We start from the raw sequence: 14658 nt of genomic DNA, 5'->3' as shown, positions 1-14658 counted from the left end.
TCTTAAGATGGGGGAGACTGTGGAAGTGTGCTGTTACAAGATAATGATGTATATGACCTGTTTACGTTGCAGCTGTTTATCCCACCCTTCAGAGCTGCAACGTTTATTGTAACTAGGGAACCGCCAAAGATAATAAAAAGAGAGGTGCGGACAGATGGTTTTCAGAGCGGTAGGAGATTTGTAACTGAAAGCACATCTCTGTCCGTTCTCCTCGCAGCGAGAAACTAATTATTTGTCTTTCTCTTGTTTTTGTGATGTTATAAGTATTTTAGGTTGTTTGAACCTGACAGTAGGTTTGCAGTTGTCCCATACTCTTTCCATTTTCAGATGACTGACTGAACAGTGCTCTGGGAGATGTTTAAAGCTTGGGGTATAACCTGGCCCTGCTTTAAAGTTGTCTACAATTTTATCTCTGAATTGTGTGGTTAGGGATGAATGATGATTTGACCATTTGTTTTTGACCAATATCCTGCTGAAATTTAATTTTCTGATATTCGTATTTAAAATGTCCTGCTACGTTTAACAGTTTGTGACGCCATGCACTCTAACAAAGTCCCAAGGTCCTTCAGAGGAGAAACATGCCAATAGCATCACAGATCCTCTACTGTATTAAAAAGTGCCTTCTTGCCATGCTTTCATCTTCAGCCTAAATTTGGAAATTTTTTAAATATTTAAGTTTGACACTACTACCAGAAGGATGCATTTGTTTCAAGGCGTTTTGCACAACCAGTCTTGCGGAATGTGGACCTACTGCACAAAATGCACCACGAATCTGCAGAAATCTTAACGTGTAGAACAAACCCAAAATACAGACCAGATTAAATGATCTGCAAATCGTCATCTAACTGAAAACAGTATAAACGTATATGTAAAAATCTGCAATTAGTCAATAATTAACAAATCAACTTAATTAATCGTTAATTAACCTCATGTTCTGTCGCGGCTCGTAATAACTGATCCGACATTGTTTGACAGCAGCGCTCGGGTGAAACAAATGAGCCAACATGACGTCATTTCCCCAGAGCAATGGATCAGTGGGCGTGGCTCTACCTGGGCTGGAGCTTTAGGTGCGGCTCAAACTAATTTCCTGAAAGTTGGAGAGGTGAACTGTCAGCTGCAGCCAGGTTTACAGACGTACACCAACGAAATGGACCTCGATCTGTCGTCGGGTATGTTTAAATATTTCTTTTTAAGGTTCCCTGTTGATATGGATCCGTCTGTAATTCTGGGGATTCTTGCGCCCCAAATAAAAAAAAAACTAAAAAACAAAACATGGTTTCCCTTATGAGTCAGTTTATGATATTTGTTTTTAATACCTCGACTACTTTCTCATTTGCAGCTGTGGGTGGTAAAGAGGAGGAAGTGAAGAAGACTGAAGCACAGAAGGACGAGTTTAGCCTCCCTTGGAGCAAGAACAAAGATAAAGACAAAAAGGTAGGAGATTGCAAACCATTTGCTCTTTGCAAAGAGGTCTTTTCCAGGTGCAGGAATGTTTTTAGTGGAGGAAAATTAAGTGGAAATGCTGAGTTGTGCTTTTAGGTTTGTTCTCATGTGAAAATACTTGGGGGGGTGGACCGTATTGCTCTGACTCTACATTAGATTAACTAGATTAACTAATAGTTCAAGCATCACTCATCAGTTCCATCCTGTGCAAACTCCTATTCTCAGGGCGGCAAATCTGATGGTAAAGGCAAGTCTGACCACAAAGAGGACAAAGACAAGTCCAAAGACAAGTCCAAAGACAAAGACAAGTCCAAAGACAAAGACAAGTCCAAAGACAAGTCCAAAGACAAGTCCAAAGACAAACACAAGTCCAAGGATGGTGATGAAAAGAAGAAAAAGAAAAAGGAAAAAAGTGGAGGCTCGTCATCTAGCAGTGATGAGGTAAAGTATTCCCACTTTTTTTTTTTATAACCTATTCCTGCCAGCTTTGAAGGAGAACATTAACAGATTATCAGGTTTATTTCCGTGTTTCTATATCCAGCTCTGGTGTTTGTAGAAAACAGAGAAAATCCAATATAATGCAGCCAAACAAGTAACATGACCTGTCGCCTCATTTCAAAGGTTAACTGCAAAATTATCCCCTTTGTTAGTGTGTGCGTACAGCATCCAATACAGGTCTTACTAGCACTGCAAGTTTTACACGCCACACCTCATCATCTGTGTTTAGACCCTCTTCAGACATTAACTCAGATCTACAGATTGTTTGTGGCTCAGTGGGAGAAGTAGTCATCTTGCAATCTGAAAGTTTTGGGTTGGCTGAATGTGGCTCTAGTATAAAGCGCTTTGAGTAGGTATGACAGAACAGTCTCTATGTAAATTCAGTCTATTTACAGTTTGTTGGTTACCCTAGAGCAGAATAATGTTGGACACGTGGTGGTCAGGCTAGTTGAGCTCTGGAAAACATGTTCTGATAGCAGTGTTTTTTAAATTCTTTTTTTTTAAATGATTTTCCATGCATGTGACTAAAGAAAACCCAGCCCTGAGCGGGCGAAGGCGAGAGGTAACCAGTTTAACAGCAATGAAAGGGATGTGCTCCGTCAGCTGTTGTGACACAAGTCAAACTTCCCCTCAGCCTTCAGGGCGCCAAATAGATTAATAAAATAAAGACAGCAGCTATGCAGCTCACATTTTTCATTTATTTTTTTTTATGTATATAAATCTTCGACAGTAACATTGTCATTGTTTCATTTCAGGACTGATCTTCGCTGTGGATCTGCCTGCTCGGTTTGTCACTTCACTCGTTGAATATGGCCGTCAAACAAAACAAAACTGATTCATTAATAATAAATTCATTAACAATAAATGTTTTGACAACAAATCTTTGTATTTCTTCTACAATGTCTATGCTCTGATCACACCACAAGATGGCAGTATCCACTGCTTTTTTAAAGTCAGCAGAGGTTTGATGTTAAAGAATGTCATTAAAGAAGGAAGGTTGTACATTTCTAGAACTGTATGGGATATTTCTACATAAATTATACTTGAACCAAAACTTGATTTTAAAACAAAATAATTGCTGTGTTTACCACAGTGTCACTTCTGAAAATAGGAATGAGACTGAGCAGACTGGTGATGACTGATGCAATGACATCCATAAATAATGTGCAGCACCAATGACTGGTTTCTATAAATGATTAAAAATTATATCCAGTGAAATAAAGATTACATTTAACTTTTAAGAGTGCATTTTTTTGTTTGTTTTGTTGTCTTAAAATGACAAAATCCCTAAATACAAAACTTTTTTTTTGCATCTGAATTCCAGTTTATTTGCTCATCATTCCATTGGTTTTGTAACAAAATTATGTACATAACACTCTTATCAAACAGCAATTACAAAGTCCTTTACAGTAAAAATACAGTTAAAGAAACATTTAAGCCCATACTGCATTCTGAACGTAACAAACATAATTTTATAATGTATACAATATGCTACAGGGAACCACTGGAGAGATTTGAAGACATCATCCCAACCATATTCCTCAGTCTCAGGATGTAGTGAAGGGCGAGGAGAGGTCTAACAGGACTAAACGGTACATCTTCCTGAGTCGGCTGACCTCAGGATGTCACTGGACACTTTGAGTAAAGCTTTTTGGTGGAGTGGTATTGAGAAGTGGATGGGTATCAGAGTGATGGGAGTGAACATAAATTGTTTTTCAGATTTTTATTTGTTAACATACTTTGAAAACCATAAGATTTTTGTTCCAATTTAGTTATGCACTAGTCTATTGGTTTATTCAATTCAATCCAGTTTTATTTAAATGGCGCCAATTTACAACACGTTGTCTCAAGGCACTTCACAACAGTCAGGTTCATACATTCCAATTAATCCTAACCATTGAACAATGCAGTCAGATTCAGTTATTTATTCAAATTGGATAAAAAGTTTTTCTATCTAAGGAAACCCAGCAGATTGTATCGAGTCAGAGACTTGCAGCATTCACTCCTCCCGGATGAGCATGTAGCGACAGCGGACAGTCACTGGCATTGACTTTGCAGCAATCCCTCATACTGAGCATGCATGTAGCGACAGTGGAGAGGAAAAACTCCCTTTTAACAGGAAGAAACCTCCAGCAGAACCAGGCTCAGTGTGAGCGGCCATCTGCCACGACCGACTGGGGGTTTGAGAGAACAGAGCAGACACAAAGAGAACACAGAAGCACTGATCCAGGAGTACTTTCTATGGGAAGGAAAAGTAAATGTTAATGGATGTAGCTCTTTTAGTGGTTTCACCTAGAAAGAAAGAACAGATAAACTCTGAGCCAGTTTTCAAGGTTAGAGTCTGAAAGAGAGCACATATAATTAGTTACAGTAAAAGCTCAGTCAATTGCCATGTCTAAGAGAGAGAAAGGGTTAAACACTGAAAGACAGGGCCATGTGGGTCATTAGTAGAAGGTGAGCATTAAGTTGTTGCCAGCAGAAGCTCGGACGATGCCCCCCTCCAGAAAGGTGTCACAGGCAGACACAGAGCCAGGCCACATACTATTCTGAATAAAGGTCAAAACTTCCTGTGGACCTTTTACCGGACATTAATAGCAATTGAAAAAACCTGTGTATATCAGGTTAAAATTGGTTATCCAGATTCTTCATGACTATAACCATTCCCTTTAAATATCTATTTTAAGATGAAGGAACACAACAAAAAATGTCTTCTTTTCCTATAGCCTTTTTCCAACATTATGGGCACCAAGTTATTTTAGATTTCAGAGTACAAAGCGACTCCTCAGTGAGGTGGTTGTGATTGCTGATTGTAAGGCCGTGGATTGAGAAATTCACGATGGCTTATAATACCGTGTCTCACTCTACCACCCTCCAGTTATGAACAATCTGTCACAAACTAAGGTCAAAGCTTTCGCTCCAGGTTGTACAGAGGGCTCAACTCTTTGTATTTTGATGCCCAAGCTTTTGCATTGTAGTCGCCCCCTCCATTCCACTAATGTACAATAATACCAGCTGTTGCAAAATTTGCAACCATTATGCTTTTTTGTGGATTTTAAGAGACACTGGTGAAAACAAAACCAAAGAAGATGATAAAATGTCTAAACCGCTGGCTATAAAGAAAACATTGCAGGGGGAATGAGGGTGAAAGCTTTCAAAGTCAACATGAAAACGTCCATCCACTTCTGTCAGTCTGCCTCAGGGCAGCTGTGGCTACAATGTAGCTAACCACTGTCAGTGTGTGAATGTGTGTATGAATGGGTGGATGACTGAATCTAGTGATCATTGGGCGTAAGACAGTTTACCCCGTCTCATGCTGTCAGAGCAGCACAGAGACACACAGGACAAACATCGATGCACACATACATTTTCAGAAGTCAATTAGCCTAACAGTAATGTTCTTGGACTGTGGGAGCAAGTTGGAGTATCCTAAGAGAACCCACACCTGCACAGAGAGAACTTGCAAACAACATAACGAAAAACCTCAACCTGGGATTCAAACCCGGGATTCAAACTCAGAACATTCCTGCTGCTTCGGCATGAAGCCAAACCTGAAAACATTGGAAGACAGTTTATCAACAGTCTATCAAAACCTCTAAATGTGTGGCTGATAATTACTAGTATTTATAAAGTATTCATTGGTACTGTGGGCAGACATCTGTTGATTATTACAGGGCAATAGGCAACTTTATGGAGGAATTAATGTATTTTTCTGTATGCAAATTTCTGATGAGTTTGAAAAAGATTCAGATTAATACCTGTATCTACGCTGCTTCTGTTAAATTAAAATCGAAATGACAGTAACTCCTTCTAGGTTGGACACATTCCACAATAAAATCCATCTAAGATCAAGGATGAACGTTCTCATGCCAGCAAAGGTTCAAAAAGTCAAAGAAAACACAATGTAGCACAAAAACAAAGGCTTAGTCGTTTACTTGACATCAATATTCAGGTTACAGTAAACTCCATGGCAGATGTGCAGAGGATACCTAGAGCATTTAGCAATGAGGATCTCCTTCAGGTCTGTTGAATCTTTTATGGGTGGTGTGGAATAAAAGAAAAATGGAGTGGTTTCCGAGAGGAATCAATAATAAATGCATTTTTCTGGGGCCTTTGAAGAAGCCCAATTTAACCCATCCATCATGTACAAACCGGTGTTTTTGATTTTAAATCTCTAAGGGGAGTATTGAAAGAAATAAGTGGGAAGATGATTTACAAGAAAATTTTTCCATAGAATTGATTTGGCCAAAAGGTGTGAGCATAAGTAGAGTCAAAATATATTTCTCATCAGTTTTGTTTTGTGGTGTGTCTTACATTTTTGCTGTTGTTATTTTTTATTTAATTTCCTTCATTTATTTACAAAGAAAAGTTGTGTGTTCAGGAAATTAAAGGAATTGTCAGTCAGGGGTTCAAATAAGGACATAAGACAAGTGAAGTGAAAATCTGACATAAATTTATTTTCAAAAACAGATTAACAGAAATGGCATTCCGGAAGAAATAAATAAGTTGGGTAAACCTTTTGAATTCTTTTGATTTCTGACTCAATGGAAAGCAGCACCGCCATGTGATGGCTCAATGTTATAACAGCTTAACGCCGAGCTTCTCAGTGAGGAACAACGTATGTAAAAGTCGAATCAGATAGTGTATCACAGCCTGCACCATGTTGGACTACATAATAATGGCTTTTGTTTTTACTGTCCAACCTTGCTCTATTTTCACAAAAGTTGCAAAAAATCTTTAAAAGACAACTGATTGTGCAGTGTATGGATGTTTGTTTAAATATTTAATCTGAAACACGGGGAAAGGGAAGCATGTAGACAGCAATGCAAAAGCCTCAGGGCGTTCTTCAGACCTTAATATGTCTACTGTCTGAAATCCTGAAGACAGGATGGATAAGTGGATAATACTATTCCCGTTTTTTTCTCCTTCATTTTAGTATTTTTTCAAATGCCTAAAACTTAAATCCAAAGGGGAATTACAAACAACAACATAACACTTCAACTGTAAAGCAGATGTTTGGATGCAGTGAAACTTAAGACTGGTTTTGCTGTGAACTTTCAAAGATGCAGTCGGTCATTTAGTGCTGAGGTGAGCCAAGAGTCATTAGTGGATCAGAGTGATTAGAGGCCTGAATGCAGGTTGTTTGATGCTGTCTTCTTTGTAGCTTACAGTTTATCAATCACTCAGCGTGCTTTTTTCCCCCACTGCACCCCCTGCATTGGTCAACAATCCACCTCACGGTTCCTGCAGAGTGAGCATTGCAGAGCTCATCTGAGCGAGGCTCGTTGAAACGCTGCATGTTGCACTGACACTGCGTTGATATTTACATTACAAATTTAGAGTAAGGGCCTAATATAGCAGTGCTGATCAAAGTAGCCGCTGAATTATGTGTGTATGGCAGAAACAAAGAAAACGGTTACACAGCAGAAATGTAGCTCTCTGATTTATTAGGGTTTATATTTATCATCGAAATTTATAGCGATTTAAATATGCCATGAAACCAAAGCTATATGCAACAAAATGGTGTCAAATGATTACTTTGTTTATTCTATTCTATTCTATTCTATTCTATTCTATTCTATTCTATTCTATTCTATTCTAGTGTTCTCAGTTGTTATATGCACGCGCCGCGGGAGGGCATGAACGTCTCCGTCTCGTCTAGCGTCAGCGGTCTCCCAGCAACAGCCGAGCTCGAGCCCATCTCAATCATCCGCAGCTGAGCGAAGTCAAGCCGCGCGGACTCACTTCGCGCTGAAGCGGGCCGACGGAACTATTGTCTAGAAAATAAACGTCCGTCTAGTTCAAGGATTGTTCGAGCGAATCCGTCCAGACTGCTTACCTGCTGCCGTGACATTCGTTGTTTCTTTAAGTAGAGGGTGAGGTGGAGACGCTTGGCCCAGGCGAACAGCTTGAGGGGGTCTATTATGTACAGAACATAGGGCTTTTTTGTGCACGGAATTATATAGTTTATGTTAATTTCACAAACGAGACATATGGATTGCAGGAAAGATTTGGGGCATACGTTTACACGGTTTAACCTTCTTATCTTGTCGGTGGAGACAAGTTTGTTCTTTTGCAAATAGTGATACTGAATAAATGCCAGTTGTATCGATAAACACACAGACGTGCACTGCACCATTCTAGATAATTCTACAGCCATAAAACCACATCCAGACGGCCTTGATGTAATTTTGAACACAAGAGGGTTAAACAAACTGTCAGGATTTACTCACAAAACTCGTGTAATAATTAGCATGTTCCATTCGCAATTGGGGTGTTTCAATATGTAGAAAACGAAAGTTCAACAGAAAAAAAAAAAAATCAAATATATTTTTTAGATTCCAACAACTTCTTTCAAATTGGCTTAAAAACGGTGTAACTTCTAACAATTCCACCTTAATCAAAATAGTAACATTAATTGCTCTATTATTTTTTAAATGGGACACATCATGGTTTTAAATTCTTCCTTTTCACACTTAAGTCATTCAGTTGTGCTCTATATAAAGTGGAACTGCAATGCCTTTGTCTGAATTCCTTGTTATTGTAGCTCCACGGGCGCCTCTTTTACCCCTGTTCTGTCTGAGAGCACCTCCTTTTGGTGCGGCCTCTTTAAATGCTATTGAGGCCCCCCTCGAGGTCAAGGTGTGCTCCAATTTAAACTGTTCGGCCATTTTTGTAGCTTGATAACAATTATCTAGAGCTGCAGAAACAAGACAAGAACAGCAAAAATAATGTGAAACTGTTCATGTAATAATAATATTAATCGATCGTTTCCATAGTGAGAAGGAACTGACCCCTTAATCAGATGAAGTCTTTCAGCAAATCCTTTTTGATACTGGCGGAGGTTGCTGAAGGCACTTATCCTTGAAATGGGGGAAATAGGAATTTCCCCCCACTGATGTGGGTAGATTTCCACAAAAATACAATGTAACCAGGCACTTCAAAAATGTTCTGATTCTGGGGGACGGTGTAATGAATTGTGTGGGTTAATACACCCGACAACCGAACCAAACTCATCCTCTTTCAGCACAGGCATACTTGAGCTTGGAATACAAAATCACAGCGAGAAATAAAAATGGCAGATACACGAAACTGATCAGCCAGAAGTTCATGACCTTATTTAGCAGTTCTGCAGCAAATACTGTGGTGTAACAGTCGGAAAAACGTAACAGATGATAGAGAAAACTGAACGGACTGAAAAATACGACCCAAACGGAATATAAAGATATCTCTACAACACCTGGAGAGACTAAATTCAACTTTTCTGCCCTCCTAAAAAAGTGGGTTTTGCATGATAATAAACTGAGAGGATTCATCAGGCCCAAAGCTGGCGTTAATACGATTCATTGACTGGTGATGGGTGAAGCAATCTGGGCTCCTGTAGCAAAAACACATTTCAGTGTTCCAACCTTCATCTCAAGGCAGGCAGAGTGTTGAATAAGAATACAAGTATACTTTGATTTATTTGGGAGGAATCTTGCCCAATAAAGTACCCAGATATTACCAAGGTTTTTAGAGCATAAGGGCACTTTAAGACATCTACATGACTGTGTAAAAAAAGTCTGCATTTATAAAGTAGTATTATGCTAAATGTTGTGATATTTAAGAAAAAATACAGTTATGGAGAATATTATACAGACGTAAATACAACAGTAAAGTGCATATTCTTAAAACTTGTAAGTGGGTCTTTCTGAGGGATGAAATCCCATTTTGAAAAAAAAAATAAATAAATAAAAGTTCAAATGTTCCCATTCCGTTTAAGTATCACCAGTGGTATTTGTGTCAGTTTGAGAACTTTGCCTGCCCAATTCTACGTGACGTCTTTTATTTTGAAAAACACGAAGCGGAAGTGGTTGTGCCTCTTTTTCTGGCAAAGTTGGTAGAAGGTCCGCTCGGCAGGAGCGGAGCAGAGGAGAAACCATGGAGCGCAACAAGACGCGTCGGAGAGCCTCAGCAAGCGGACGGGAAAGGTGCCAGCCTCAGAGCCCTTTCTAGATCTGTTTCGGTGTCTGTGGGCAGGTTTGGAGACGTGAGCGGCTGGACGCTGAGTTCTGTTCAAGCGTGCGTAAAAGTGACTGGAGAGGTGCTGGTTAATAAAAACAGTCTTGGAGTCACCGTCAGCTACCAAAGGATAAAGAACGGACGTGGAGGAGTGATTATAAGGAGCCTGGAGGGGAGACACAAGATAGTTATGCTGTGTGTTGTGTTTTCATTCATATTTGGGGAAAAGACACGGGTCTGCGCTGCGTAAAGGCACAGAGTTGTGCCCCATGTCGGTACAAGGAGCGGTTACTTTACTTTAAGGGATCTGCAAACAAAGCAGAGAGTTCTGCAAAGGAACACGCACTGGACTTATAGTGAGAACGAGTCACTGAGAACTCCAGAACGATGGTGAAGTTTCAGAACTCAGACCTATGGATAGCCTGGATGGTTATTTTCTGCATGGGGGGTAAGTTGTGTGACACTTCAAAACTTGTTTACTTGTCCCTAACACCTTACTCCAGCTGTTATATAGGAAAATGCTTCGAGAGGGCAAATCCTTACAAAACGTTCTGCTTCTGCACAACTAAACGCATCCATGTGGAATTAAATAGTGCCAAGCAAACAAAATAGCTTGCCACGACCATTTGATCCCAACCTTCCTTATTCCAGTCAGTTTGAATCAAGCTGGCCAATCCCCGGCAGATCCACAAAAACTAAAGCCCACATTTTTCAAACACTTTTTCTTTCTCTTTTTCTCTCCCTCCCTCACGCGTGACGATGTCCACTCTGTCCAAAGCGCTTTTGATTGTGAACGCCTTACCTCTAATGCGCTCTACTGCGCCTGATATCGCCTTTGCTCGTCTTACACAACCGGATGTCTAAAAGAATCAATTTTTTTGTGCGTGTTAAATCACGCTCTCGCCGCTGAGACGCATGGACAGTCGTGGTTACATTGGTGGTGGGACTGTCCGGGGAGCAGCCGGTGGAGGGTTGCGCTGGTAATCCGTCCGATTAACGAGAAGTAGGCTATGGTGAGCAGGAGCAGGAGAGCGCACCGTCCGGGCGACCCCAGAGGAGAACCATTGTGTGTTCCTACACTTCTCCAGTGGGAATTACACGCTTTGCGAGTGGAAACATTGTGCTTATTTTCTGACCTCACTTTATCTAGATTCATACAGTATTCCTGCAGAATAATCCAACAGTATTCCTTCTGGAGGTGCAAGTTAAGTGAGGTTGCTGTACTTAGACGATGGTTTATAAACTAAAGCAAACCCTCCAAAAAATATTTTTTATAGAGAGGCTTTAGCTAAAAAAACTGAAAGATGATATAAATTATTGCTTCACATGAGCTTAATATCTGTTATAGATAATAAGAAAGAATCCTCTAGTATGCTCAGAGCAAGAGGGAAAAAAATGCTTGAATGAACACCCTCTCATGTGGGCATGTGGGATAACCTTGAGTAAAAATACCATGGGTGTCATTGCAGAAACACTAAGATTTAAGGTAAAAATGTACACACTTTGAGCTTGATCTGAAGTGCTTATTCCACACAACAACAATTATTTTTCCCATTCCTCTCACCATTTGGAGTTCATCTATTGGGTCTTAACAAATGTAAGTTGGTTAACTTGTCAGGCTATCTGCTCCTGTAGCCAGCTGCTGGTAGCGGAGCATTAGCCTGTTAAGACTGATGGGTAATGCTTCTTTAGGTTCCACACCCTGACTGTCTGTGTTCTTCCAGATATGTTTCTAAACAGCTAAACTTGTCTTTCTTGTAATCAAGAGAAAAGTGCTGTAGCCTTCTTTTAGCCTCCTTACTGGCAGTTTGCATCAACATGGGGAGGGGTTAGCACAACATTTACTCTTTGATCCAGAGAAAAGTCTGAGAACTCATGCACTTCCTCTGGCACCTTTTTGAGTACTTTAAACTCAAAGGAAATTAGGACAAAATATTTTTAGGGAACTTTTAAAAAAAAGTTCTTGGTACCCATGCCTATCTCAGAGTCTCATACCTTGGACATTTCCTCTGAAATACACACTCACTGTGTCATGATGTGTCAATCTGAGGCCCAGAAATTTAGTCAGATTGAATTTAGTCCTCATCAGCCAGGTGCTTCCCTCTACTACTCACTTTGATTTTTAGCTGTATACCACTGCAACCAATATGCTTCTTTGTGCCTCCTCTGCTTTACTCACATATGTGTAAAAATTAAATAATTTGATTGTCGAGATCAGTCTTGGCCTTTATCTAGTGATTTTGAAGAAATCACAGGATTCCCTATGAATTTGAGATCTGGAACCACTAAGATGAGCAGTGAATCGTTGAGGTCTCCAGTGTTACCTCTAGTAACAGACCAACTTGTTTGTGGTCAGTACTCCTTTCCTCCGCTCACATCTTGGTAGGGAGCTGCCAGCGTTGCTATAAATAAGCCTTGATGCAGCAAAGCCAGTATTGATTGTGGTTGCTTGTTTTGGCAGCACATACTGTGACCTCCACCTTTTTTTATGTCAGTCATTGTCACTAGAATAATCTGATCAGTTTAAATGAGTGTAAGCGGACACTTGATTGTTTTGGGCTTATCTAACAGTGAGAGCTGAGAGGATTCACTCCAATTTAAATGTTATTCATTGCTGTTTATGCATGAGACTGGATGAAAAGGATGATATTAAACAGGAGAAAGAGGAAAGGTTTAGAAAAAATAAAATTTGTCAGTGACCTAAACAGAGTTCATTACTGACTCGGCTTCGTTCATTGCTTGTCCTTCCAAGCTCTCAGCATTTGTTAGAGGACATGTCATGTTCTCCTTAGCCGTCATTGTGCCCAAGATAGTCATAAATATTGTATCTCCACCTAAGAGTTGGTTGCAGGGATAGGGAAGTTGTCTTCTTCTGGTCAACATTGTTTAAAGAGCATTTCGTCTATGTGAACTTTTGAACATTTTGGCATATTACAACCTCAAATGTCAAACTGTTATATTTAGATTTTATGTCATAGAACACCATAATCTAGTGCAAAGATGTGAAGTTGTAGAAAAATTATTGATGGTTTAATTTTTTTTTTACAAATAAATATCTAACAAGTATGGAGTGCTTAAGTATTTTTGCCCCTTTTACTCTCATAACTCTAAATAAAATCCAGTACAGTGTCCTTAGAAGTCACCTAATTAGTAAATAGAGTCAAACTGTGGGTTCCTTTTTTCTCGGTATAAATATAGCTGTTCTTTGAAGGCAGAAGCTGTGATATAAAAGCTGTGTAAGGGACATAGCAAAGAAGCTCAAGAAGGTGCGCTAGTAAGATGAGCCAAAAATAAAAATTTCAGTCTGTATGAAAACCCTATGTGTGGAGGAAAGCAATCACTGAATGTCACCCTGAATGTACCATTGCCACTGTAAAACATGGTGGTGGCAGCATTGTGCTATGGGGATTCCTTTCTTCAGCATGGACAGGGAAGCTGCAGAGTTGTTTGGAAGATGGGTGAAGCTAAATAATGGGGAGTCCTGGGGGAAATCCTGTTAGATGTTGTAAAAACTTGAGACTGGGATGCAGGTTCACCTTCCAGCAAGACAATGACCCTATACATAAAAACAAAGCTAATTTGCAATAGTTTAGATCTATATTTAAGCAAAAATGTTAGTAAGCAAAGGTGGTTCTCCGAAGAATTGATTTTGAGGCTGATTTACAAAGGCACACCACGCTTTTTAGATTTTAATTAGTAAAAAGACTGAAAACCATGTATCATTTCCTTCCATTTCCAATTTTGCACTACGTTGTGTTGGTATATCACAAAAAATCTGGATTATATACAATAAAGTTTGTGGGTGCATCATGAAAAAATGTTTAGAAGTTCAAGGTAAATTAATATTTTCACGAGGCACCATGAAGAACAGTAGAGGCTATGCTCTTATGAACTGATTGTTTCGGCACTTGACACAACGAGCACCTCAGGCGATATACCAACACAGAGCTGCTCTGTTCATGATGCCCTGATTTTTCATTTTTACGATCCACCCAGAACAACACAGGAGGGTTTGGCTGGGTCCGATCCGGGGGTTCAATCAGGTCAACAAATTAAATCCAAGCAGATGTTGACATTGAACTTTTTAACCATCTGCTTTTATTTGTTTTGCTGCTGTGTATCGCACATTTTATAGAACATTTCAAATTAGCATTCACAGGAACCTTCAGATCACCCTCCAGGCTTAAATCTGGCATGTCCGCAGGTTTTGGATGAGAAGCTCATTGAGAACAAAAAGCTTCAGAGTAGGAAACAACATTAAATTTCTCAAACTTGTTGACATTCATGGCATTTGTACCTGGATCAAAGCTGATCTCTGACCAGTAGATCTGCTGTCCTCTCTGACCACAAGCTTGTTAACCTTTGTGGCTCTGCTTAAATAACCAGTCTGAAATTGCATAGCGAGCCTGGATTTTGTCTGTTGTGTGCAATCTCATTTTGTTTGCAGATTTCATGTCTGAGACAGTAAATCACTGAAATATGATCTACAACTCTCAGTTTTTACAGTAGCAGTAAGCAACGATTGTTGAATCCAGTGCCAAAGGACCCTAAAAGGCCTCTCTAAGAACCATGTTAAACAGGATGGATGAACAAGGCATTATATTACAACAGAGAAAAGGTTTACAAAGAAATACACACAGTATACTTCAAAAGTACAAGCTCACGTTTCAATGGATTTAACTCGATTTTATGTCATAGACAAACACAACGTAGAGCTTG

General features: G+C 39.7%; 2 protein-coding genes across 3 annotated transcripts in view; both read left to right on the top strand.

The window, feature by feature from the left end:
* Positions 1 to 1011: 1011 nt before the first annotated feature.
* On the top strand, positions 1012 to 2821 carry LOC124884397 (splicing regulatory glutamine/lysine-rich protein 1-like). The gene is made up of 4 exons (XM_047392305.1): positions 1012 to 1169; positions 1340 to 1434; positions 1669 to 1884; positions 2697 to 2821. The coding sequence occupies exons 1-4, from the start codon at positions 1148 to 1150 to the stop codon at positions 2700 to 2702; spliced, it is 339 nt and encodes a 112-aa protein (XP_047248261.1). The 5' UTR covers positions 1012 to 1147; the 3' UTR covers positions 2703 to 2821.
* A 7009-nt stretch (positions 2822 to 9830) lies between these two features.
* igsf11 (immunoglobulin superfamily member 11) overlaps positions 9831 to 14658 on the top strand; it is a 170635-nt gene continuing 165807 nt past the window's right edge. For both annotated transcript variants that reach the window (XM_047390631.1, XM_047390630.1), the window contains exon 1: positions 9831 to 10387. In XM_047390631.1, coding sequence (XP_047246587.1) covers positions 10327 to 10387 — 61 coding nt within the window. In that variant the 5' untranslated portion in view covers positions 9831 to 10326. The remainder of the gene's footprint in view (positions 10388 to 14658) is intronic.

Source organism: Girardinichthys multiradiatus, chromosome 18 (assembly GCF_021462225.1).
Source record: "Girardinichthys multiradiatus isolate DD_20200921_A chromosome 18, DD_fGirMul_XY1, whole genome shotgun sequence".
NCBI lineage: Eukaryota > Metazoa > Chordata > Actinopteri > Cyprinodontiformes > Goodeidae > Girardinichthys > Girardinichthys multiradiatus.
This window is presented reverse-complemented; position numbering and strand designations above follow the sequence as displayed.

Coding starts and splice junctions, on each gene's coding strand:
- LOC124884397 (XM_047392305.1), top strand. CDS start 1,148: ATGGACCTCGATCTGTCGTCGG. Junction 1,170..1,339: donor GGACCTCGATCTGTCGTCGG/GTATGTTTAAAT, acceptor TCTCATTTGCAG/CTGTGGGTGGTAAAGAGGAG. Junction 1,435..1,668: donor ACAAAGATAAAGACAAAAAG/GTAGGAGATTGC, acceptor TCCTATTCTCAG/GGCGGCAAATCTGATGGTAA.